Source organism: Rhipicephalus microplus, chromosome 8 (genome assembly GCF_043290135.1).
Source record: "Rhipicephalus microplus isolate Deutch F79 chromosome 8, USDA_Rmic, whole genome shotgun sequence".
Lineage (NCBI taxonomy): Eukaryota > Metazoa > Arthropoda > Arachnida > Ixodida > Ixodidae > Rhipicephalus > Rhipicephalus microplus.
In genome coordinates this window covers 57334628-57361615 of record NC_134707.1, presented here as the reverse complement: position 1 = coordinate 57361615, position 26988 = coordinate 57334628, and the positions used below count along the sequence as shown (strand labels likewise).

The window sequence follows — 26988 nt, the reverse complement described above, 5'->3', positions numbered from 1 at the left end:
CAATCATGAAATGGATCTCGGGCAACGCAACATTCGTGAAATACAGGGTAGCCATAGCAATAAACGAGATAATGTTTTGACACGGCGCAATTGTTGAGGTTGGTTGCCCACCACAGCCATTCATTGCAGCAAGTGCAACCAAATTGAAAATGATAAGACCTACAACCGATGGAGAACGTGCAGATATCCCAGGAGACAATTGAACAAACCTCTTCTCTTCGATGAGGCGGATTCGACGTCCACTGAGGTCAGTGTTGTCCAACTTGTCAAGTGCGTTCTTCATGTCCGAATAAGTGGCGAACTCGACAACTCTGCAAAAATGACAGGGAAGCAATGACGTAAGGCAAATGCCCACCCATGACATGAGCATTAGGTCAACCAGAAACGTGACTTACCCTTCATTGCGGCGAAGGCGATGGGCATCTGCATAGGTCACCTCGCCGGCTTGCCGCATGTAGTCTTTCAGGTCCTTTGTGAAGAAAAAAAAAGACAAGAATGTTACAGAGTTGAGTCACTCGCAAGCTGCCCAGCAAGACACTGCACCTCAAACAACTAATGGAAACTTTCAATGTGCATCAGGCACCAGACCAACATATGTTCAACTGCATATCTGTCACAGGCTCTATCCACAGCGTAGAGGAACAAGGGCAATTCTAGGTTGTAGCAAGTCGGAACCATTGGAAGATAGATAAATTTAGAGCAGGTAGAGTATTAATGTGCACTATATTTTGCACACAGGAATACAGCTGCAGGAAATGCAGAAAGACTGAACCTGCTTGACACTGCAACATCGCTGTCTAAGCTAGCTCAGCAAGAATATCTGAAGTGTCGTGCACACACACACAAAAAAAACATACGATTATGAGGAATGCCATTGCCGAGGGCTCCGAAGATTTCAACAATTTCACGCTTTTAAATGTGTACAGACATCTCAGTGCACATGCCTCTAGCACTTCACCTGCATTGAAATGAAACTGTAGCGGCCGTTATTGAAGCCTCGACCTTCGAGTCAGCCGCGGGGCAGCTTGGCTACTGCAGCAGATGACCAAAATGGGGAACCAATACAGTGGCAGACCATATTTCGGACAGCCGCACGGTACCACATAGAGTAATGTGTAATAGAGAGGACGGACATTTCAGACAGCTGCGAGATCTGCATTCGGTAATCCGGACAATGTTCAAGGAGTGCACACCAAATCACCAGCCATTATCTCCTCCAGTACCCATAGCATACAACATATGCCCTCAGAAATGAAAAACTAAGCAAACTAGTCATCTACGAGGGTCTACTTTGATTACCTCACAATTTGAGAGGGTCGTATCGACATCGCATGTTCCAGTATCCCTGTGCTGCACTGCTATCGCCACCATTCTGTCCTATGTGTCTGTGGTACTGCATTCTGCTGAATACTGCACACACTTAATTTTGTGTTGACAGCTGCTGTATTTAGCGCTCTGCTGTCCCAAAAAATCTGCGTGAAATGGCACCAACAGTGCCTTCACAGCCTGCACCGCCGAAACGCAGCAGACATAACGCTCTCCACAATGAGGAAAGCTGCCATCATTTTGCAAGTGCTCAGCAATCGCCCGCAAGTCGAAGGTGCCGGAGAGTTCAAGAACCTGACACTGCAACTAATGAGCCAGATCTGCCGCCCAGCGTAACGAGCTCAAGTGCAGACGTTATTAACCTGCGAGGCTGCACTGTGCCGATTTCTGTCGCATATACGTTTCAAGACTGCCCAAACGTCGACCACGCTGCGTCATCGTGTGCCAAATTGAAGGACAGAATTGAGCAAACTTTGCAATCATCGAACAGCAATTCTGAGTTATGGTTCTGATGGACTTGGTTGCACGTAAGTGTAAGTGCATGCAACAACATAGCAAGAGCTTTTTCGGCCACTGGGTCACCGAAGCTGATGTTTGCCAACGGATTCGTTTTTTCGGAATTGTCAGTCGTAAACTAACGTGGAACTCTGTGCATCAGCCACTGCATGCGATCGTGAAGCCTGCCGTTGATTGGCAGTCTTTTACAGGGTAATCATGTGAATGGAGCCTGCGGCAGATATGGCGACGAAGGTTTGCACACTCAACAAGATTTGCTACGCAATGCAGCCTGTAACAAACAAAACAGTGATGTGGCCACCAGGTACTCCAAGACCCTGGAAGCTGCAAAAAAAAAAAACCGCCGTGGCCACAGCTGGCACCCAAGTCGAAGTCCACAGCAGGAGGAGGCTGTTCGCGCAGCACAAATTGGAAGGTGATGCGTATTTTTGTTTGCGAAAAGGTGAAGGCGTCGTACGTGATTTACCTGGCTCCACCCCAAGAACCCAGGCCCAGACAACCAAGGCGGGGGGGTGGGGACGCAGCCCAGAACACCAAGCCAAGCCCTTCACACGAGGCAAATGCCACACCAGGCCGGAGGGGGGCTGCAGGCCGTTCCCACAAAAGGGGGGGCTCTCTTCACTCCATCCGTGGCGGAGGGTCCAAAGGCCAGGCCAGGCCGCGCAGTCGCCCAATGACAGAAAAGACGACGCCCCCGCTGGTCGTCATCTACAATAGGCCCCCTCATTTTTCTTTTTAGAGGCAACACTTGCCTATGCCCCCATTTGCATTTAAAAGCCAGTCGAGTACGACGACGAGGAAGGCTGCCACGGTTCCTCCGAGCGGTTGGTCCACCGCAAACACCCTAGGAGGAAGGGGGGTCCACCACGCTTTACCGGTCCTCCACACCAGGTTGGGGGGGCGCCCTCATCAAGCCTTCATCTCAAGGGGGGTAAAGGAGGGAAGCCTGCCGCACCGGGGCGCACAAAGGCTTGCTCCCCCTCTGAGCAGTGCGAGAATAGAACACATACATGGCCTGTTATTGGCGTTTCTTCGCCGACAAAAAATTGTAACATTTCGAATTTAGCCTCTACTAAAAGTGTTGTAGAACTTTTGCTTGTTGCAACTGGTTTGCAAGGCAAACTCATTATTGTACTCGGATCCTACTGCTAGCATACTGCAATTACAAAGAGTTGACTGTTTGGCAAGCCTTCACAATTACTTGATTCTATGCCATACCGTATCTATTCGCATAATTTGCATTGCACACCCTTAATATTTTGCCAGCTTTACTCTCATATTTTGGGCTACCCGACCCACCCAAGCCAACTCGCTGACACACACAAGAGGATATTGGAGCTTTGGCACACACCTAGCCAAGCAGGCGAGCACAGGCATACATTAAACAGGCTGCAAGTGCGAAGTGCCTTCTGAGGACCTCCCCCAAAATGCGGTCTTTAGAATACCATACTTTACTCAAACCCGTGAATTGCTCAAGCATGTGCCTCCCTTTCATCGTACAAGTGTATGGTCCTGTCACAGCATGGCCAATTGTTCCCCCGGTTCAGTGCGTCCACTATATCGGCATTGCAGCGCCTGCTGAGCTTATCTTGGAAATTTACATTTCGCCATCTGTCAGTCGCATGTTTACATTTCCCATGTGATGCGCTATGAAATTCAAGCTCAGCATTGCCTTTCGGCCAGCGATCTCGACTAAACTGTGCTTGACTAGATTTGAGTCGTTAAAGTATGTGCTAATTCTGTTAAACATGCGCACTTTGTTTGTGCTCCAACTTATTGTTCTTTTTAGATGTACGCCGCACATTGGACGATACACTATTGCACACAAATTATGCGAGTAAGCACGATAACCTTCACCCTTCTGACCAGTCCCTACAAAACCAGCCCAAGGGTTCAATGCTGCACATAGTCTACAAAAGAATGCTTGTGCTTGCCTAGAGTGATCAGTTCAGGCTGATGCATAGAACTCCCCAACTTCAGCACTAACACGCAAGCATATAAAGTGTAAAAGATTGTGGCCAAGAAGCTCTTGAGGGCATCTGTGGCCACTCAGAGTGTCGCTTTAGCGATTTCCCCATTACAATGCACTAGCTCTGAAGCTATGGTGGCTTTGATGGCACTATAGAGTTCCCACTATCCTAGGTAATATCAGAGCTAAATCTTCACTTAAAGACCTGTGATATGAACGAGCAAGAAGATAACTGGACGGCTAAAACCAAGGATGACATGGAAGAGGCCAAAAATTGATGCTGCAAAAGAAATGTTCGCCAAAACGATTTGATGCCCTATGCCATGTACTGTAGACTGTTAGCTATGGAGAGATGTTGGATATCATCCAGTCATAGACGAGCTGTTAGCCACGAATTTGAACTTACCAATGATAGCAGTAAATAGGTCATTAGTTGCACTTGCCTAAAACTGATTACAGGAACAGCTATAATGAATAATTCCAGAGACAATCCAAGTCACGACAAAAATGCACCTACAATGGCCATTATCAAAGACTGTGTGGCCGCCCACTTACCTAATCTAGTCTGAAAAGACATTGCAGGTGCCACACAGGCCGACTACCAACTTATATAGCACTTGAAAACACACACGAGAACAGTTACACGAACTAGTAGGTTGGCTCACCTGCCAGCTCACACGGCTGCTCAAGTTCTCAACTGTCAGCTGGTACTCTGTTCTCGTAGGAGGACCATAGCTGGAAAAAAGAAATGCAACTCGTGAAGAAAAAAAAGATGTGAAAGGATAACATCGCAATATGAGAAGCCACATGCTCCGTAAAGGTTGCCTCATGCCAGTGAAGACTGTACGCAAAGACAGAAAAAAAAAAAAAAATTCAAACGAGGCACCGTGGAGAGAATTCTTTCAGAACGTTGGCACCAGTTTTCCAGCACAAAGAGTTGGTCCCGAAAGATAAGTCATCACAGAACTCTCTGCCACAGTGTCAACAAGGCAAGACAAGTGCTGCAAGCCAGTGTGGGGTGCTATCACAGTCGGTAAAGTCGTTTTTGCTTTGCGGTGCACATGTGTCTCGCAAATTGACTGCTTTTTAGGTTTAACCATGGGTGGTGCAATGCTCGCAGATTCACCAGCATGGTTAGCGCAGCAAGGCTATACGGTCACGCTGAAAAGAAGCTGCCTGCGGTGAGTCCATGGGGACGGTGGCTAGACTGCATTAGTTGCCTCAGCTAGTTGCAAAAGCGCACCAAATTTTGAGATCCCCCCCACACCCCTTACACAATAGTTTAAAAACGCAACTGAAGAGCAGCTGCAGTAGTTACCTGCAATTATCATTATTGGTGCAGAGATTTCCCGCCTGCTATGTACACAGTTCAGAGCCAGTTCGGGCATGGTTTTAGAACAGACCGAATGTACTATTGGGAAGCCACTATTTGTGCGATCATGCAATGCTAAGTAAAAATGCGGAACTCGAACAGCAACAGAAGTACCAACCGACGCCTTGGCGGGGATCTGGATGCAGCACGTGAGCGATAGTAGTCTGCTCCACGCCGGATTCCACGAGCCAACTCTACAGAGACCCTGAAAGAAAGAGACAACGCTACAACACCGACTACACCAGGCAAAGAAACCTCAGGCACTAGGGAAGCTCTCAAGAGGCAGCGTTATTCAGGGCTCGTCATACCAGAAAGCACACTCAGATAAAGCTTAGGGGCACCGTGCAGTATCTGTACGCTACAGGTGCAATATGGGTACTCTGGAAATGCAAACCCACATTCCGCACCTCCATCACCCCCTTATGACAAGGGACTGCAGTTCGCACTTGTTCCCTATAGGAGATTTGTACTTAGCCTTGATCTGCATGGGGGCTACACCATTGTGAACTCCGTTCGTACTCGCTGTCCGCCTTTTCAGCGTGCAATGGACCAGACGTCCCGTTAGCCATGACCAATTACTGCCCCAAGACTTGCCCAGCAGCACACATGCATGGAAAGTGCTGGACCACTCACCGGTCCCCTAGTAGCTCCTTCCCGTTCAGCTCGTACACAGCGTCATCCGCATCCCTGTGATCGTCAAACTCCTGCATTGGAGTTTAAAAGATAAAGAAGTCGAGTGCTGCCACCTTCAAAGGAGGGGACACAAAATGCTGCCGAAGGAGTACATCAGCAACATGGTTTCCAGCAGCATCAGTTGGACCCGAAAGATGATAGGTGAGCTCATCACACACAATATTGAAGAGATCCTTGGCAATAACGGACTTGCGTACGGCTCAAGAGTAGTTGTGCTCCTAGTGACTTCCAAGAGGGAAGCTCAAGACCTGCACACAGCTTCAATCTGCCCTCATAACCACCAACATATGATATGTTTTGATATCAACTTCAAGGAAAGAACCGTACTCGAGCATCTAATGAAGCGGAAACCTTGGGGGATCCTAACGCTCCCGCGCGCCCGTGTTGCAAGTCCTTGAACACAACTGTTTATGCTTACAGTTGCGTAAACCTTACAACCCACCATAATTTTCCAATAAGTTTGGAAGCACCCGTGACACCATTATTCATTCTGCAGAGAAGCGAGGTACCAGCTAGGTATTCACGAGGCATACGTTCATGCGGTGGCTAACTAAAAATTTTTCCGTTTTCCCCCAGCCACTTTATTGGGCTTACATGTGAATTTAACCGTGGGAGTGTCAGTCAGCACCATCAGTAGCCAACGGGGCGAGTGTTGGTCAGTGACTACTGGTCAGCTGCCAGCTCATATTAAGTTCACGTGCCACGTGATGCCACACAGGGCCAGAAAGTGTTCCACACTCGCCACGTTGGCTACAGATGGCGCTGACGGTCACTCCCACGGTTAAATTAACACATAAACTCATTAAAGCGGCCCAGGGAATAGCCGCCAGGATAGCTCAGTGGTAGAGAATGTGTAATATATATATATATATATATATATATATATATATATATATATATTATAGTGGGAAAGTTCAGTTGCTCTAGTAGGTATAAGAAGCTGGTACACGTACGAGAAAGCAAGCAGTTTGCCTTCTCCTACGTGTACCAGCTTCTTTTCTTTATTTATATTACACAAACACACTGTGCAGAGTGCTGAAACGTGGCCTGCCTTTATGAAAAGTCTAGCATTGCAATAAAAGAACCAGGCGCCATATGTTTACTTGATCTGGCTTTTTCCTTACAAGCTTTTATGACCCTGAACATAAATTGACGATACGAGATCGGTGAAAAATAGGTGAGAAAAAAAAATGCAAGCAGATGGCGCTGTCTAAAATGGCAATACATCCTCACAGGAACGAATTCACGTATTTATGGGCGGCACAAAGGACCAATGAAAAAAAAAAAAAAAAAAAAAAAACTCACCACAAAGCCGAAGCCATTTTTGATGCTGATCTCTCGGATCCGACCGAAGCCCTTGAAGAAGCGCTCCAGATCGCGCTCCCGAACTTCGTAGTTGAGGCGTCCAACGTAGACGCGTGACGTCATCTCTGCCCAAGGACAAAAGAAAAGCGGGGGCGTCATTACCAGTGGACAGCGGAAGCGAGTGACGTCAGAGTCGGGAAAAAAAAAAATAAACTGAAGTAGAAGACACGCTCGAGAATTCTTTGATCAGTTGGATGTTTTCCGCACCACAGCGTTTTGGTCCCGAAAGATGGACATCATGTGCGAACTCTCGAGCGCTTGGCGGGCTTCGCTCACCATGCCGGCATGGTGTAGAATGTTCTAGGAGGCCATGCGCGCGCTTTAATCACACAAGTGCACTTACTGGCCAACAATACTGGAACAGAGCGTAATTAGGCTTGCGACGGTATCTGATCAGACGATCTCGCGACGAAAAAAAAAAAAAAAGCGGAGCAGAACAGTTGCTCGCACAAAGCGGCGACTGAATCTTCAAATATGTAGACTTGAATAGCCGGCTAAACAGTACCGCTCGTAATTAATGCCGGCGCAGTAACGGAAGACACGCCGGGTCGTTGTAAAACCATGGGCGACGATAAAAATCTGAAAACACGTCGGCCTTGGGAGACGCCACGCTACAGTGGCGTTAGGGTTAGCGAGACAGCGGAAGACGACACGGAAGAAGCCTGTTGCGCTAACAAAAAAAAAAAAAAAAAAATTGCGGAAAATTTTAGCGTTCCACTGACTGTACTCACCCGAGCCGCTTCCGTCGGTGTGAACTCTCGTTTGATGCCGAGATGTGCCTTACTTTTTTTTCTGAAAAAAGCTGCGACTTCTCCGTGCTTTGAGCACGAGTTAAGTTTGAAGAAAGGTGACCTTCTCGGCTCGCCGAAGGACAGCACCGCACCCAAGGCGAAGCAGCAACAACGGGGATCTCACGGACGCCAGCCAGGGCGCACGTGATTTTGTTACATTTGCAAACTCTCCACACCAGGCGCCCTGTTCTGTTTATAAATGGGTGATGTTAAAATTAAAATTTATTTAAAACGTGACATAAAGTGCAAAGTTTAAAAATTGCAAGTTGTTTTACGGTATTTGAGTTCAGTTATACGTAAGTTTATTATTGGCATAGGTTATATGAATGGCAGCACTTTGCAAATTAAACCAAGTATTCTGTGCGAAAAAATATTCAAAAAGAAATACTCATGCTTCACACAGTGAAAAAGGTTTCTCACAATAGTTTTTGAAGAATTTCACGGCGCTGTATAATTACGTAACTTGTCTATTATAACAAACACAAAAAGTGTTAAAACAAAAACAATGTTACCAATAAACAAACGTATTTTATTTTGTACTTTAATTTAGAATGTTATATATTTAATAGTAGTTCGCTTGTTTTAAAATATATTGCTACTAAGTTATTGCTTTTGTTATTAATATTACGTAACGTTTTGCGTTTGAGGCTAAGCAGCGTAAGCGCCACGTAGCAACAGTTATTTAAAAAGTCGTCTGCTTAAAAACTTAACTACAAATCGAAAGTTAAACAACGTAATATAAACAATATTTGTTCCTGCTAAAAGTTACGTTTAATGTTGCTCAACTCAGGCCAGCGAAACGTCTACTTCATTTCACGTAGTGGGGTTCGAGGTTAAAAATGGATATGGCGTGCGCTCGGCCCTGCGCTACCGAAGCGAAGGCGAGGGGAGTCATGGGACCCTATTCGCACCGCATCTGCGAATCACCACATCGCCATTTTGTGCGCAACGCCAGTCGACCGCCGCGATTCCATGGCCTTCCGGAAGCCGTCGCCGCTCGGAGCCTGCAAGTAAGGGCTAAAACCCGTCTCCTTCGAAAAGTGAAACCTGCTCGATCCCGAACGCATGCCCCGCCAAAACATCGCCGCGACAAAACACCGGCCCCGAACCCTGCCCAGCAGTGCTTCGATTTCAACCGCTGGTGTACCGCGTCCAGTGTAGGTACCTCGCGGGCAGGGTCTGCTTCTTTTTTAGCACCCCAGTCGGAATCCGCGCAGGCCTAGACGGGTGTTGCTATTATCTCCGATGCCGGGCTTGTAGAGCTCGGAACTCGCGTTTGTTTTTTGTTTTTTCCTCACGAATCGGGATGGGAGGGGGCTTATCCACTCTTGCCGTTCGCACCTATCAAACATGTGCGTACCCCTCAAACACCAGGGAAGAGCCTTCTCGGAACCCTGTTCGGACTTTCCTCTGATTGTGTTCGTTAGCGTAGTTTGATAACCCGCGCTGCGCTTCAGCCGGTCCGGAATCGCAGCGTGCTTCTCAAGGGTCACCCCTGCTACGGGAAATAAAACAGCCGGCGTACCGTGTGTCGCGATCGTTGCTAGGCGAGGCTGCTAACACAGAACTCTCCGTGAAAGTGCCGTTCTTTTCCTCGCACGTCTGAGAGTCGCGTGCTTTCGTTACAATGAGCGAACACCTTTTCTTCTGCGACGGGCGGGAGCGTTTCGTGAAGTAACGTGCAGTGCTTTCATCTACGCGGTTAGATCGAAGCAAAAAGTAAAAAAAAAAAAAAAAGAGCAAGCCAGGTATGGTTTGTACGGGTCCTTGTCGCGACGTTTGCGGAACGGGTTGTTGTGCGGCAAATCAATTTACGGGTATTTCGCGTGCGTTGTAGCGCGCTGTTCCGCGTGTTCGGGCACACAGGAAATACCTCGATCGTTGGCTCAACGCGCGCTGGCTGGTTTTGGAACACGGCTCGAGATGCGAATAAAAAAGAAAGTGTTTTCTGGGTTGAGGCAGGGTTTGGACGTCTGTGCCGTGGTTTTGGATGTGTGCTTGCGTCGGCTTTGGCGATTTCTTTCGGCGTATTTTTTTTTTTCCCCCGGTCGCTGCAACCTTGCAACGGGCTCGGATCGCGTCTTTCGACGAACGCATTCGTTAGCACATTTTTTCTGGCCACATATTAATTGGCGTAAGGCCAGAAGTGGTACAAAACCTGAAAATTTAACCTTTTTTAATTTCTTCTAGTAGACCCTCTCTACTGCTTAGCATAGATGCTGTGTCATAACATTTATTCGGATGCACTCAGCATGTGTGATCACGAAAGTGATGTTGCAGTTCATAGCATATTTTTTAAGGACGGCCGTACAAGTCATCCTCTTGATTCAAACTCATTGCCTGACTGACGAGCTCTGTTATGTACAGCCAGTAACTCTGTATAAAAGGGTTTGCTACTGCAAGAGAACCATGATTGCAAGCACAAGAAAAATACTGAGCTTGCCACAACTGTATAAAACTGAAGTTAATAATTCCTAAGGGTTTACAGGTCGACCCCTTCATGTGATTACGATACACTTCGTGGTGGGGGGGGGGCTATGGATGAATTTAACCGTGCAGGTACCTTGGTAGCTCAATTGCTAAGGCCTTCTGCAAAAAGGCATGTGGTTTTGGGGTTCCCCGGCCGTGACGACCATTTTTAGACTGGAATGAAATGCGTGAAACGCCCGATTACTTGGGCTTGCATTAAAGGACAATAGGTTGTCATAACTAATCTAGAGTGTTTGTCTCTTTATTAGCTAATAGCTGACACTTCTCTGTGTTGCCTGCTCCTTTTTTTTTTATGTTCGACACCTTGTGCCGCGAATATGTCAACCATCTTTTGTCGTAATTTGTGGCACGCAGGTAAGCCGGTAAGTGATTGTGCGCCAGGACTGCTCAGTTCTGTGAACTAGTGATCTGCAGCAGTTGAAACTGTGCCGTCGCTTGAAGGTGGTATTGTCGCTGTGCGCATGTAACTGACTAAAAAGGTCAACAAAGAAAAATACAAAAAAAGCTGTCCTTTAAAGACTGATCACGAAATCGGTTTTTCCTTGCCCGTCTTGCCGTTTTACGAGTCTTGTGAGCAGACGCTTATGGTGGGTCGTATCTGCACGATATATGTGGTCAGCAAAGATACTGGGAGGTTGGGGATGGAAGCATTCTTTCGTGCATTTGTGTCAAACAGCGGATGAGAAAGGGAGCACCTGAAGACGGCCTTATATTTGATACACACAAGGGTCGCCGTCTTGGGTTGTTAAACAAATTTTTCTCTTTTTTTCTGCGTCACAACACGAGTTGATGAGGGCATGAAGCATCGAATGCACCAACCCAACCATTTCCATGGGTATGCCGTAGCACTGTTCCTTTATTGTTTAAGGTACACAACGGCAAGGTTTCGAGCCCGATGTGACAGCACTGAAACCCACGCATAAAATATTCTCAGCTCTAAAGTTAGCCGAGTCTCGTAATACCATAAGAGCATTGAACATTTAATTTATTACATTGTTTCTTGGTGTTACACCACTATCAACAGGAACGCGGTGTGAGAGGGATTGCGAAAGGCATGCGCTGATGCAAGATTAATGGGAGAGGCTCTTTTGCTGTAGTGGACATCATATGTAGAGCTGCGTAACACTTTTGCCTTCGTCTTGTGACATAGGCATAAAATGTGGTGTGACCAGTATCTTTGAAGTAGTACAGAAAGCCAACATAGTTGGTAATGCATTGCCAAATAACACATAAAACAGGAGGAAACAGCATGAAGCACCTGCGTTGTCTTCTTGCTGTGTCCTCGCATTTTTTTGCACTATTTCACAATACAGTATCTTTGTGCGAACCAAGTCGGATCTTATCTGTTTTTAACAATTAGAGCACAGAAAAGGTGGGAAGGACACACGTTAACCGTGCGCGAACACCTGCTGTGTCGATAACTCAGTCTCTCCCATCTTTATGTGATCGGGCATAATATGAGGTGCAGCCAAGTCAGATACCGTTTGTTTTCAATGATAAGACCACTGAAAAGGTGGGACGGACACATGTTATCCTTATGAAAACACCTATTGTGTCGATAGCTCGAACTCTCCTACCTCTACGATACTAGCACATGAAAAGTGCGAAACTGCTGATGAATCGATTTATCTGATCTATCTGATCAGGTGGGGCCACCACCTTTGCATTGACCAAGTCGGATAATATTTGTCTTTGATGATAACAGCGCAGAAAATTTGATGTGTGATCATTTTGGGCAATGATGAATAAAACAACATGTTTAGTATTCCACTTTGCCTTTTCTCAGCTTCTGGCCACTATGGTTCAGGGAAACATGTAGTGGACAAAATTGATGCAAAGAACGGAGGTATATCAGAGTTAATAGAAATGGTGTTGCCGTCATCGCAGTATGAAGAATATGCTTATAACAAAGCTGTTTTTTTGTCGTATGCTACTTCGATGCGTTGACGCTTTACTCATCTCTTACCTTGTTCATATAGAGAAGTGAGAACTTGATGACTTGACAACAAACAATTCTTGAAAATTTCTGGATATATAAGTGCTCGCCTTAGAAGTTAGATATATACTTATCAGCATCCTTTGGATGGTAGTGCAGGTTCAGCAGCTTATCGCAGTAGGTGGGTTTTTTTTGGGGTGAAACGTAAAAACTCCCGTATGCTCGGCTTTAGAGCTGCACATAAGAGAACACTGGCTGATCAGAAGTAATCTTAGATTTGCCACTACAGAATGTCTTGTTGCCGCATTTGCGGTCTTGGCATGGAAAGCACAGGCATTTATTAAAGCGCTGGGGATGTCCTGGGTTTCCCCGCAGGCTCAGCCATGGCCACTAGCCGTGCAGCTGGAGGCGGCGGAGGGGACGAGCCATCGACATCCGCCGCGGACGACCAGCCGCCCGCGTTGGCCAAGCCGCTGCACCTGCAGCGCATCGAGCGGGCCGTCAAGCTCGACAACTTTATCAACTTCATTCACAACTACTTCTCGACGCCCCTCAATGACGACGCCCAGGAGACCGAGGCCGAGAGCTTGTCGGACATCGACGAGGACGGCGACGTTCTCAACGGCGGCGAGAGCACCACCCACTCGGAGACGGACCGGCGTGCCGAGAAGATGAAGATGTACAACTTTGACAGCGTCAAGAAGAGCCGGCGCTGGCTCAAGAACGTGCTGCTCAGCGACACGTCGTCCTCGGAGGAAGACAACTCGCCCACCGAGGATGACCTCCAGGACTGGCTGCGCCTCCACAAGCTGCACCAGATTGCCAGGGCTGAGCTCAATGCAGACCCCGAGGTGAGTGCCTTGCTCGCCAAATTTTTGCAAGCCCTAGCTACACAATGTTGCATAGAAAAGAAAATAGTCTGGCTTTAGGCAAATAGCAAAATTTAAAAAGTTGATGCAGAATCTTATGGCAGTTGTCCAAGCAATCATTGTTGGTTCAATTTTGTCATTTTGCTACAATCCCATTTCTCTGCGAATCTGGCATCAGCTGTGGTGTCTATACCCCTAATGTGCATGCTCGCATCTCGTGCCAACTGTTGCTCCCCCCACTTTCTCGCCTCGCAAGGCCACTGCAGGCAGCGTCTGCCAGTTAAAACTGACTGCTTGTGCTGCACAACTGTTCACTAACCATCCCATATATGTAGGCACTGGATCGGGCCTTCGGAATTCATTCAAGGGCGTCTTGGCTTTCGCTTGACGTTGAAGGCGACGGTTCTTCTTCGTTTAATACAGACGTAATAACAATTATGCATTCTCAAACTGTACCCACTTACGCAACATTCATGTGATACCCCCACCACTCTGCAACGCATTTACTCGAATTGCCCTCGTGGGGAAATGCGGGTGGCAATTTTTTTATTTGTTCGCGTGTTGCTTCGCTCTAAAGAACTTTTGTTTACTCTGGAAGGTCGTTCACAATTCCCTCTTTTTGTGTCCCTGCCTGCGGGCATCGCCTTCTTTTTTTTTTTTCGTAATAAGTGAGTATCCTGCATGACGACCTTCTTGCTCTGTCTTTCCTCATGTCCAGTTGCGGCAGTACCAGTACTACGGAGTGGGCATGCTTTCCCAGCACGACCCGTTTCCCGAGCACCAGAAGGCCTTCCTGGGCAACAAGAAGAAGGCCAAAGAGAAGAGGGCCATGGAGCGCAAGAAGGGTGAGGGGGCGCCACTGTTGCGTTGCCATGCTAGCGGCATTTCCTTGTTTAACGCCCACGAGCTCTGAAACACTTGTTCAATTAACCATGGAATGGATTTACTGAAAGAACTTATCGCGTCACGAATTCAACGGCGCAAAAATGCTTATAAATCCGTCCAGTACGAGTGGAGTGACAAAGATTTGTCGCACACAACAATCGTATTCTCTCGTCCCGACAAAAGCGCTAGAAGCTAAGCAGGGAGCGTTGGCAGGGGCAAAGAAAATGCGTCGCGCGCCTCGTGACCTCGAGCACTTTTTTCTTTCTTCTAATACGCAACGTTTCCAGTGCGATAGCATGCGCACGCGTGGACAAGTCGCATCCTCTCACCGCGAACCCTGTAATGACCGAGTGTGCCACGTTTAAATCGTCCAATTCCTGATAGATGGGCTTTTTAAGAGTGATTTTCGAGCGCCTTCCGTGATTTGTCGAGAAAAGAGAAAGCAACTTGGCTTTCCTTTGGCTAACCTTGATAATTTATTGTGAATTCCATGCTGCATGCTGCGCTATAATATTTGGCTCCCGTGCTCTCGGGAGCATCTACTGCCGATCAGCAAGGTTTTCTGATCATGCTCAAACAGTTTTGCAGGGCCCCTTTAAAAGAAAGGCATAGTGTTTTTTTTTAATGAGTCGTTGTGGGTACCTGTGGCAATGTCGCGAAGCGTGGCCAGTTCAGTTGAGCTCTCTCTCTTAACTTAAAATCTTTTAAACCTTATGTCCAGCATTAATAATCGTTAAGAAGTGCCCTTGTATACAGGACAATAAAACAACACAAAGATCTTGAAGTTTCAATTCTGGTGTCGAGTGTCTTTTGAGAACAAGACCCTCTAGAATCGTTTGTATGGTTACACACACGGTTTATTTCATAAGTAGCCAGCAGTATGAATTCCAGAAAGAAGCCCGTACGGCTCATTAAGAGTTTGTGTTGGAAGAACTGTCTCTGTAGTTCGTAGACATACGAAACCAATTGGCATCAAGTGGGAACACGAAGGGAGAAGAGCCGCTTTAGGTCCAGTCAGCATCGTTTCGACGCGCCCGCGCTTCAGGTGTCACTCACTCATCATCATCTGAGCCTTAACTCGTTACCTCTCATGTTGGGCGAACGAGTGGCGATTCTGAGAAATAGGCCTGCAATAGAGTGTTGAAGAATTAGTTATCGATTTAAATTGATTCATGGTTTCACTTTGTCTCTCTGAAGCAAGATAGAAGCCATCACAGTTGTATGGCATGACGCATGCCACTGCAGGAGTTCCGTGTGATGTGTGAATAGTGAATTTTAGATAAGAAGCGAATTCAAAGCTAATAGAGATTGATTTTGGTTGAATATTTTCCAATCCAATAAGATATATATATATGTATCGTATATTATAAGGAAAACAGGCATGTTTGGATTGACTTAATTAGCTTGCACAATGTTTGACAAGCCTACTAAAAAAAAAAGCGGGGGGGGGGGGGAAGGGGGGACGACTGGCATTCTGAAGAGTGAACTAAAATGCTTCATTTTAAAGTCAATAACTTCAACGCAAAAATTTTGGTCTGTGTCTGTCTGTACATTTGTCTGTTTATCCATCGTAACGATACTTCAAACAGCACCAAGAGATACGCCTAACGGCCAACCCCATCCGCAGCGCCCACCAATATTGCTCAGGTTTCAGCATTCATACTTGTGCAATTGTCAATTAAATATCAGTTATTGCGCATATCATAGGCACCATAAGAACACATTCATGTTTTGTATGTGTGCTTTTATACTAGAGAAGGCATACGTAAGTAATTTTAAGGACCATTGCGTTAATCGCGTTACGCTGACAGTGCAAGTCGATGCTCGAAAAGGAGAGCGTTTCCAACGTTTTGCTAAGACGACACGATGGTGGCGTCTGCCCGTCGCTTTGCGTTGTACACCTCATTGCCTCCGAAACAGGCGCGTACGCCTTCCTTCATTTTCGAAGATAACTGCCAGATAGCGCACAGGTCTAACGTGCCTCGATGCGCTCGTTTGCCTCTGCCGCACGGATCGAGGCTCTCTAACGCTGCGCTTCCGGAATGCAATTCACCGATATTTTCGTGCAGAACATAAAATGAACGTTTTGTTCACTCTCTCCACATGCAAGACTAGTCTCTCGACATTTGCAGTGAAGCGTGCAGATACGGGGCCAATTTCTTGAAAGTAGGAACTCAGTTCTTTTCTCTTGGGTCTTCTTTCTTGTGCAGCCAAGCTAAAAAGGATCAAGATGGAGCCTGATTATGATGACGACTCGTTTAACCAGGTGAGCACAATTTATTGACAGCACTCGCGAGGATGTTCTTGGGCAGCGGAGGACGGCTGCATTGGTCTACAGGGAGAAGATGAGTAATGGACACGCCATCGGTTCGCATCATATCTAGAAGAGCGCCGTACAGTGGCCTAGTAGTTGAGATAGCCTAAATGATGACCAAAGCTTAAATGATGCCCAAAAGGTTGTGGGATCGAATCGTGGCTGTGATGGCGAAGTGATAAGAGGCCCATGTTCCTAGTCTTAGGTGCAAGACTCTGGGCTGTGCCAAGCGGGCGGGCCTAGCACAGCGTAGGCCCGCTTGCGCCTCAAAGTGCCAGTCCGAATAAAGTTCGTTCATCTCGCCTCACGCTAACAAGTCCCAGAAGTGATTATGCTGCTTATTAGTGTGCAGGTTTGATTTCCAGCCCTTGTGGCTGCATTCTGGCGCCGCTAGCGTGTGAAAACGTTCCTAAACTTACATTTTGGTGCACAGTAAGTAGCTTCAAGCAATCAAATTTATTTGGGAGTCTTCTCCACTGCATCACGCCACGATAAGCGTAGCACGGTTGGGGCACCTGGTACCGCAGAATTTATTTTTTTCCCCCGTTCTTTTATTTCTTTTTCTTTGTGGTAACCAGTTGGCATGCAGAGATATCCTTAATTTTCTTGTCCTTATCTGTTCTCGTAGGACAACTCTGAGGGGGAGGCCGCCAGCCTAGACGACTCGCGCCGCAGCCCGGACAGCATGTATGGGGATGGGCCGGGCCCCAACCACATGTCCGGAGGGGCATCGCGGTCCCACGGCCGCAAGAAGAGCGCCGCGGCCATTGAGGCTTCTATGAACCTGAAGCGACGACGCCTCTGGGTGGCCCTGTCCAAGAAGGAGATTGCCAGGGTGAGTTCTTGGTTCGTCAACGCGGGCTGCACGTGCGATAGTTTGTTTTGTTTGACAAGTTAGTCGGCAGTAGTAGTTTTATGGACTTGGCTCTCTCATCATAACACACCGAGTTTTGTGTTGGTACGTCTAGATGGGGGAGGGTGCTTTCTGGCACCAAAAATCGTAGGCTTGTGCAAATAGTGAATTTTAGGTTTGAAGGGAATTCGAAGCGAATAATGATTTTGTTCTAATAATCTCGAATCGAATTTCAATAGTATATATCACATATAAAGAAAAATGGGCATATTGGTCATAATTTAATTAACTTGCACAATATATTTTTTTTTAATGTTGAAACAAGACCTGGGCAAATGCCATTTTTTTATTTCAATGTAAGTAGAAGCAATTTTTAATGATGGCAGGATTTGACTTTCAGTAGAATGCTAGTGATAACCTGTAAAATATGATGTGTATTAAAATGATTTCACCTAGAGCATATGAGCCAGAATAACAAGCTTGTAAACTTTGAATTAATCAATGTGAAGCTAATATGTTCACTTAGCCTTGAAGTGGGGCTTTGCACCAGTGCAAAATTCTTCAGGATAAGTGTTTTTACTGTAACATTTTTTTGTTGCAGTGAAACCATCTTTACTGAAGAATACATGCGAATTAATATGTAGTAGGTACATGCTTTCACGGCTCAACAGTCTCTTATAGCAGTGAAACCATCTTTACAGGAGGTTACATGTGGAATTAGATGCATCTATTTGTTTATTTTGAATACTTCGTAATTTTTAGTATTTTAAATTTGAATTTAAGCGAATTAAAATGCACTAATATTTGTTGGCATATTCGAATGTTTGCACAAGCCTGAAAAATTGCATTAACATCTTCACTTTGACGTGGGTCACGGGCTGTGCTTCTAATATGCATCCGCATTGTTGTGATCGTGCGTCTGCTTGCCGATGTGATAACTCCATTAAACACGGACGCATAGGTATGATTCCTGCATCAAGAGGTTATAGATAAGCTGAAGAAATTTTTTCTGGGTCTAGATGACCATGACCCACAAGTGTGACCCACTCGTGGGTCTGTGCGCATTCGGAAGGTGTGGTGAGTGGCCTTGCGGTGGGTCGCTCTGCACATAAAACGAGAAACGAGACCTAAAGAAAGCTTGCTACAGAAATGTATTTAGGTTTTGCCATTAATGATGTAAGATCTCACCCACTTTCGTACATTCTGGGTTGTTCTAGCCGTAATAGCTAGAACATTAATAATAGGTCGGCAAGCTCGCTTGCGAGTCGACTCACTTGGAGTCGCTCGGGACGCCGATCGGGGCGTGAGTCTGAGCGTGTCCGATTACTATTTTAGTGAATTTGATGAGTCCGACCAAGTCCGTTTCAGGAAAAGTTTAGTGAGTGTGATTTCGAGCGAGTCCAACGGAAGAAAATGGCGAATCCGAGTAGCAGTGAGCCCTAAGAGCAGAATATATTGCTCGAGTGAGTGTGAGTTACTAACGCTCCACATTTGATTGCTGACGTACGGTTTCTACGCATTTGTGTTTCCCTTCTTCATGCGCGGGGCTGCTGACCGAGCGCTCACATTTGCTCGTTTTGCTTTCAGGCGCAGAAGCAGAAAGCGAATGTCCACAAGGAGATGCTGACGAATGCAAAAAAGGTTAGTGTCTCCTGCTTATTTCTTTTTAAAATTCGCAATTGCCATCAGAAAATAGTGAAACGAGTGGGGCATCTGTCGGATTTTTTTTAGTAAATTGTTAGTTTTTGGAACATCGTAAGGGCCTTGAATGCATTACTCTGGGAAACGAGCACCGTAGAACACCGTTCATACGATTTTGATAGGCTTGTGTGAATGGGGAGTTCTAAGTTATTTTGGTTAAATAATTTTGAATACAATTCAAATGGTGCTTAGTATCACAAAAGTATAAAGAAAAATGACCATAATCATGACCTAACCTACATGCACAATATTAAAAAAAAAATTGAAACAAGGCCTGCGAAAATACCATTATTTTAGTTCAAAGGAAGTGGAAACAACTTTGAATAGTAGCAGGATTTAAAGTTATGTAACCTATAAAATATGTTTTAAAATTGTCTACAGTTGAATGCCGCTACAACAAACGTTGCTTCCACGAAATTCCCGCAGCAACGAAAAGTCTAGTTTCCTTGTCAGCAGTTCACAAGAATCGATGCATAAATACTCCCGCCACAACAAACACTTTTTATTCCGACATTGCAGTACATCGAAATTGGGACGATGGAAATCCAGGTTCAGATATTTTGATGCATTTTCAGAACATAGAAATGCATATACAAGGTCTAGAGCGCACGTTGGCATCACTAGAAACAGCCGCTGTTCACTGTACCGGTGTTGACCAATTATGGGGGCTGCCATTTCTCGATAGCGATGGCAATGGTACTGCCCTGCTTTTGCCACTAGCTTGCTTCTGAGCCGCAGGCAATCAGAAGCTCAAGCTTAGTCGCGTTCGTACTTTCCCATGATGCCTTTTCCGTTGCCAGTCAGGTCGCTTGGTCAGTGAGGTCACTGGTCAGAGCGGCTGTTCGTCCACGCTATCAACAAAATCAGCCAGCCGTGACTAGTAGAGGATACGAATAGCATAAATCACCGCTCCGCGATAACGCGCCTCTGTCTCTGCATTGTCGGATGCCTTGTGACGTTAGAGTGCGACTGGTGTTGGCGTGCTTAGTACAACTGTTAGGTTCGTTCACAAATGCCGCTGTGGCCATTGTTCCAGCCTGCTTTTCAGCGGGATGTTGCTATGCATGTGAGAGAATGGCATTATGATGCTGCTGGGAAAGAATAAGAGCGGCCGGCACTTTTTTAATTTTAGGAATAAAGGTTCCTCTGTTTTGCAAGTTTAGGTCAGCTATGATTTTTTAAAATTTCGTTACAATGACATTTTTTCTGCGCCCCTGTCACTTTTGTTGTACTGGGGTTCGACTGTATACGCTAGCTGATACAACAAGCTCTTAAACTAAAGAAATGATGAACCGATGGGAGTGTAATAGGTTCATTTAACCTTGAAGTGGGGCTTCGAGGCAGTGTAGATTTATTTTGGATAGCTGTTTTCGCAGCTTATCGCTATTTTATTGCAGTGAAACCACCTTCACAGGGGTAGTACACATGGCATAATATTCACTTATTCGTTCATCTCAAATATTTCTAAAATTTTCATAACTGCAATACTAATTGTAGTGAATTTGAATTTTGTAATATTTGTTCGAATATACAAAGCATTTGAATATTTTCAGAAGCCTAGTAAGGGGATCATACAATTCAATATCTGATATATTGCTTGCTTACAAATATTCAAATTTTCAGAGTAAGGAAAGATTACAAATTACCAAACTGTGCAGCTGTTGGAAGAAAATAACAGCTGTTGCAAGAATTGTTATTATTATCAACCGTATCTGAATGCTCAGCAAACCAGAATAGAGGTACACTCAAACCTCGAGAAAGCGAAGACAGATATAATGAAATACTGGTTATAAGAAAGTAAATGAAGAATAGCCTTGCAATAAGTATACTGTTGAGAATACACCTTTATAACAAATTTTGATGAAGCTATTTCAGTTTCAGATGCAACTTCGTTATAATTAGCTCAGAGTATAGCTGATCTGCCAGTTCTGTTTAGGTTGTTTTCGCTAACCGAGATTGTACAGTAACCTCACTTTTCGCGTTTCTTTTCGAATCGCTCCAGCTGGCAGTGGCGTGCCAGCGGGAGGTGCGGCGCTCGGCGCTGGGCTCCCAAAAGACTGGCCGGGACGTGGCCGGGGGCCGTGGCCGCCGGCTTGCCCGCGAGATGGCCCTCTACTGGAAGCGCTACGAGAAGGTTGAGAAGGAGCACCGCAAGCGTGCCGAGCGCGAGGCTCAAGAGCAGCTGCGCATGGACATCGAGCTGCGTGAGGCCAAGAGGCAGCAGCGCAAGCTCAACTTCCTCATCACTCAGGTGAGCGGGGGCTTTATAAGAGGCACTGACATAAGAGAAAAATGGGTAAAAGGGACACCAGCGTGCCCACAGTAAAATACGGGTTGATAAGGAAATACATACGAGATAAGATACCCTGCTTATAAGAGAGATCTCATATAAAAGACAAGAATTGCTGCCCGGAGCATGCCTCTTATAAAGAGGTTTAACTGTAGTTCAAAGTGATATTGTGAAAAGAAAAGTTGGGGGGAGGGGGACAGATTTTTAAGCATAATCCTACGAGATACCGCAGCCTGAAAGTTTCTGTTTACGCCAGGCTGATGAAGCACTGGTGGGGTTGTCATTGGTAGTTGCCTTATCAAGACGGAGGCAATGCAGAGGCTGAATTGTTTTAGTGCACGATTCAGTGCAGCCATAGTGTTGCCGACAACACTTCTCACGTGAAAGGCAAAATGATATTTTATCGGTCTCTGCTGCTCTCTTCAACTTCTGGGGAAGCCCAATTGATGTGGCTGATGAGGTTGGGCTACCTTCAAGTTAGAAGTTCCAAATCTGCCTCGTTATGTCAACATACAAGAACGTTTGAAATTATATTGATTGCTAAAAATCTTCGGCGTCGGATTTTTCGGACATCCTGCCTGAATAGCAGGTGGAGAACAGTATTTATTGAGCCCCTGCATTTTCATCTATCATACCCGTGTTGGAACCAGCGTTTTCTCGAATCAATACGTTTGCTACCGCAGCGCACGCTGAAAGGCAGCTTTGCCGCAATACGAGAATGGGATGAGGTCAATGATGTTGAAGATCTGTAAGGGTCACTTTCAATTGAATGCTCACAGCATTGGTCTTAGGGAAGTTCGAATAGTTTAAATATTAAGAATTACAGTGCAAATTGAATCTAATAGCAAACACTATTAGAAAAGTATTCGTAACATCAAATATTTGCAGACGCTAGTATTTTATTATAGGGAACTTCTTCACAACACTTGCTTTCGTAATGACCTGTACAAAAATCTGGGGCCAGTAACACTGTTGTCATTCAACAAACCGAAGACTAAACTGCAGCTTTGATAGAAATTCTTTATGAAGCACCCGCCGCGGGTGTTTTGTGGTTGTAGTGCTCAGCTGCTGACCCAAAGGCCGCGGGATCGAATCCCAGCCGCCGCAGCCGCATTTTCGTGGAGGCGGATGTGCTTGGATATAGGTGTACGCTGAGGAACCCCAGGCGGTCGAAATTTTCGGAGCCCTTCGCTATATCGAGATGGGATCGTGGGATGTAAAACCTCGATACTTATCTTTATAAAGCAGTAGTTGTAACTCGTCATTAGGCGTTGGTCTTCCACGTCTCTCTGACCATAGTTTATTGTGTACACTGAAACCTCGATATAACCAACCCGAATGGACGAAATATTGGTTCTAACGAAGTAAATGAAGAACAGTCTTGCAATTATTATAGCGTTAGGAACAAACCTTTTAGAACGAATTTTAGGATGTAACGAACTTGTCTTGATGCAAACAGCAACTTGTTGTAACGACGTATGAGTGTATTGCCTTGTAGCAAATTGGAAATCAGGGCCCAAAGATGAAGTTGCTGCCAATAGTCTTGTCACAAATCAGCATCGATGACCACTGATTTTGGATGAAGCTAAGGTAAAGTGCTTAATAACATGTTGTGTTGGGCGCATTCGTGTGTAGATATGAGCGCAAAAGGACGACCGCTTGTTTGTCGTCTTGTCTCGTCCTTTTGTACTCAAATGTATCCAACTTATAAAGCTCGTGTGAGTTGAGCAAAGATCTAAAGAACTGATCTTTCAATGAAAAATGGCAAACAACCAAAGTGCTTTTAACAATTTCGTATAGATATATGTTTTCTTGCCTGCATATTTCATCGGTAAGGTATTGTTGTGTTTGAAATGAATCTGCGGGCAACCGAATTTGACCTCACTTCTACCTCGCCCGAACTCAGTATGTTTCTATAGCTGCCGCACTGTTCTTAGATGTTCAACACAACCAATCAATCCTGGTTTATTGCAGACGGAGCTGTATGCGCATTTCATGAGCCGCAAGATATCTGGCGGGGACCCTGATCCCCGTCAGGACGAGATTCTTCAGAACCTCGACGAGTCGGCGTCGTGTTCCCGTTCCAGCTCGCTGCTAGATGCAGAGGACGATGATTACGGTGAGTTCTGAAGACTTGGTTTCACAACATTGGCTCCTGATTTGCTGTTACGACATAAACCGTTTACAACGTAAGTTGGGAGCAGGCAGCACCGCTAGGCAGCGTTTTCTGGCCATGCAGGGTCTGTTTGAAGGGATACTGAACAGAAATTGCAGAAATTGGAAAAGCTGATAAAAACATCGAAAGTTACTCGGAAGATAAGATTGTTCCGATAAGCAGGGTTCGTTTCACCCATTTTTAAACGGTTGGCTGTATTTATGATGGATTGTCAGAGCGCGGCAGCTGCACGCGGGCGGGAGTTGTGACGTCGCAGTCGCCGAGGTGCGTGCAGAAAGCCCATGTTTCAAGTTTGTCCCCTTCCCTTGCTCCACCTCTCCTTTCATCCCACTCTCCTACTTCCACTACAGTACTGATGCTTTACCCCAAGCCGGAGGATTGTTCACTGAGGATGCTGTTTGTGGTCATACCGGAAATTGTAGCGGGAGATCAGCTGGCTGAGAGACGCGGACGACAGCTCGCATTGTTCGCATGCCTGTTTTAGATCACAGCACGGTCGCTAGACCCAGCAATTTGTGAACAATGCATTAGATTACTTATCTTTCTGTACTTTCTGCCCGAAATGATTTAAGTACTTCATTTTAGCTGAAAATCTTGACGTCGAAAATATGTTGAGTATCCCTTTTAAGATCCTTTCATTTGCTTTATCATGTCACTGTCGATAATTACTATTTTTCCCGCATTCTCGACCGGCTAACTCGCGTCGCTTCTTGCCGCTTGCAGATAAGGAGGCCGTGAAGGCGCAGGCTCTGCACAATGCAGAGGAAGCGTACAGGGCGCACCAGGCTAAGGTAAGCAGTCGAATCATTGCCGCATTTAGTCAAAGCTTGTGCTTGCTATTCCGATACAGGTAATGTCACGCTGCCATGGTATTCCAGTGGTTATGGAACAAAGGTCAAGAGATTGTCCCGGCTGTGAAGGCAGCATTTCGATGGAGGCACAGTGCTGAAGGCCTGCGTGCTTTAATTAAGGTGCACATTAAAGAACACCAGATTATAAAAATTTCCAAAGCCCCATCACTAAGGCATTCCTAATCATTTCATGGTTTTGGGACATAGAACCATAAGTTTTGTTGTGACAAGCAGGCTATGTGGAAAAAGTTTTCATTGCGATCGTCAAATTAGCTCTCTGGCTTTTTAAGAGAGCAGTCTGTATGTTCATTTGGTTGTGTGATGGATCTGTACTGACCAGTCCTATTTGCTACCCAAAAGAAAATGGGTTTTGAGAGACAATACAAGAGAAGTACTCCAGAACTTGTAATCTTCGTAAATGTTTCAAAATGGAAACGAGCTGTAATCTTGACTCTAAGTACCAATTCAAATAAGGAAGCTTGTTTTTGTTGTTTATATTGCTAATTATTATCTTAACAGTATTTAACTTGAAGGCATTGAAAGATGAGTGCGTGAGTAAGCCCCGGTAGAAGAGATGTTATGGTGCTAAGCTGCTGACCCGGAGGTCGCGGGTTCGAACCCGGTTGCAGCGGTAACATTTCGATGAAAGCGATACAGTAGAGGCCCGCGTACTGTGTAATGTCAGTGTGCGCTAAAAGACACCAAATATCTGGCCAAAATGATTACAGAGTCTCTCACAATTCTGTTGTGGTTTCGAAACTTAGAACCCCGCATAATAATGAAGAGCGCACGAATGGATTTAAAAGAAAGGTAGATATAAACAAGAAAAAGCGGACTGACAAAGAATACAGTTATAGAAAAAGAACAAAAAAAAAATTAAAATTGTTTTGTGCTACATGCAGTGCAAGGGTTAAATGAAGTTAGATTAACGGAGCAATATCTGCCCAAGTATTTGCGCCACTGTTTACGGCAGGTAGTCTTTGATCAACACAGGAAACGTGCTATGACTAATGATGGCTTTGCTAGGTGATAAGGCAAACTGAGATTAATATCTGAATTTTTTTCCCCTCTATGCAAAACAGTGTGGGTTACTCATCAACTTTCCATTGCCTAGACAAGGTAAAGCTCTGGATTTGTTTGCCAGAAAATGACTTTTCTCACTTTCAAACACAATCGGAAGGTATACTTTGTAGTAGTATGCGTATACATGAAACCTTGTTGCAATGAAACAGGTCACAACGAAGTATAGGATGTGATGGATTGATTGATATGCCTGTTTGGATCCTTGTTATGACGGAGCAAATATTTTTTTTGACACTGATGACAATGCCACTGTACCGCTTTGCAGACTGAAGGATTCGATGCAGAAGTCAAGTGTCTGAAGACGCCGACGAAGAAGGGAGCGTCGACGCAGAACGATTGTGAGTTTGTGTCGCTGTTCTAGATTTTGCTCAAACGTATCATTACTCTCATGGCTGAATGGCCAGTTTATGAAGCTGTATGCATCAAGCTACATATGTCAAAGTACAAGCTTCATGTTAAGCACAAAGTGTGTAGTTTGTATGTCCAGCTACATATGTAGTATTTGGCCCAAAGTTAGCCATCCAGCATGTAAACTGAGGCCAAAATCAATTTCATTGATCGATTAGCATCTGTGCAGAGCTTTTCATCTCGATCACTCAACAGAATTTTGCATGGTGGCTTACTTATGTAAATTCATTTGCTATTGGTGAATTCGACCCGGGATGAAATGCCTTGGAAATTTAGGAAAGTTCAGGTACTTTGGACATTAAGGGACACTGAATAGGAAAGCGATTTCTTTTCAAATTAGTATATTACTTTCTTGAAGTTTTTCACAGTCTCAAGATCACACCGCTTGCTTGAACAAGAGCTTAATAAGCGAGAAAACTAGCAAATCGAAAATGCTGATGGAGACACGACAGTAAAATTCACGCATCATGCAACATGACATTACATTTTGGCATTATCGACTACGTTCTACATAGTAGTATTTTCTAATTGGTCATAATGAAAAAGCCTTTTAACGGGGCCATAGAAATAATGCCTTAGTCTCAGGAAATCTCGGTTAGCTGGTGTCGTCGCAGTACGATAAATTCACTGAGAAATCCTTGACCTCACAGAGAGAGATTTCGAGGCCAAATTTAAAGACGAACATTTGGTCTTTACTTGTTCTTCTATTTGAATGTACACCTATTGGGGTGGAATTAGTGCAGATTGAGTCCTGAGAGCATAATTCGTCGATCTAAATCTATTCAATGTCGTTGACACGCACAGTCGTGGGAAAAGTGGATGTCCACGCTACCATGCCCTTTTTGATAACTTATTAAAGTTTTTCGTTCAGAGGGACAGTTGTGCTCCATGCCAAGGTTACATTTTATGCTGTAGTGTTTGTTGCATTCGTGAAGAAAGAACAGTTGTCCGCATTCTTCGTTTGCAGTAAACGATGACTTCAGAGTGACGGCCGACCCGAACCTGACAACGGAAGACCTCTCGCAGCCGCGCATGTTCGAAGGAAAACTGAAGAGTTATCAACTCAAGGTATCCTCGGAGAATGCCCTGGTGTCCACACT

At 45.4% G+C, this 26988-nt stretch overlaps 2 protein-coding genes across 3 annotated transcripts in view; one reads left to right on the top strand and one right to left on the bottom strand.

Annotated features, from left to right (window-relative positions):
• LOC119165447 (uncharacterized) overlaps window positions 1–8135 on the bottom strand; it is a 29988-nt gene extending 21853 nt beyond the window's left edge. The window contains exons 1-7 of the mRNA XM_075870219.1: window positions 7973–8135; window positions 7182–7306; window positions 5817–5887; window positions 5302–5388; window positions 4477–4546; window positions 396–469; window positions 210–311 (exon numbers count right to left, since the gene is read on the bottom strand). Coding sequence (XP_075726334.1) covers window positions 210–311; window positions 396–469; window positions 4477–4546; window positions 5302–5388; window positions 5817–5887; window positions 7182–7304 — 527 coding nt within the window. The 5' untranslated portion in view covers window positions 7305–7306; window positions 7973–8135. The remainder of the gene's footprint in view (window positions 1–209; window positions 312–395; window positions 470–4476; window positions 4547–5301; window positions 5389–5816; window positions 5888–7181; window positions 7307–7972) is intronic.
• Window positions 8136–8865: 730 nt separating this feature from the next.
• LOC142769057 (chromatin-remodeling ATPase INO80-like) overlaps window positions 8866–26988 on the top strand; it is a 126138-nt gene continuing 108015 nt past the window's right edge. Inside the window, exons 1-11 of one of the 2 annotated variants that reach the window (XM_075871893.1) lie at window positions 8866–9042; window positions 12834–13309; window positions 14046–14172; window positions 16423–16478; window positions 17155–17361; window positions 18967–19020; window positions 21083–21331; window positions 23345–23489; window positions 24270–24337; window positions 25746–25818; window positions 26856–26956. In XM_075871893.1, the coding sequence (XP_075728008.1) occupies window positions 12842–13309; window positions 14046–14172; window positions 16423–16478; window positions 17155–17361; window positions 18967–19020; window positions 21083–21331; window positions 23345–23489; window positions 24270–24337; window positions 25746–25818; window positions 26856–26956 (1548 nt within the window). In that variant the 5' untranslated portion in view covers window positions 8866–9042; window positions 12834–12841. The remainder of the gene's footprint in view (window positions 9043–12833; window positions 13310–14045; window positions 14173–16422; window positions 16479–17154; window positions 17362–18966; window positions 19021–21082; window positions 21332–23344; window positions 23490–24269; window positions 24338–25745; window positions 25819–26855; window positions 26957–26988) is intronic. The other variant, XM_075871892.1, reaches the window with a different exon arrangement.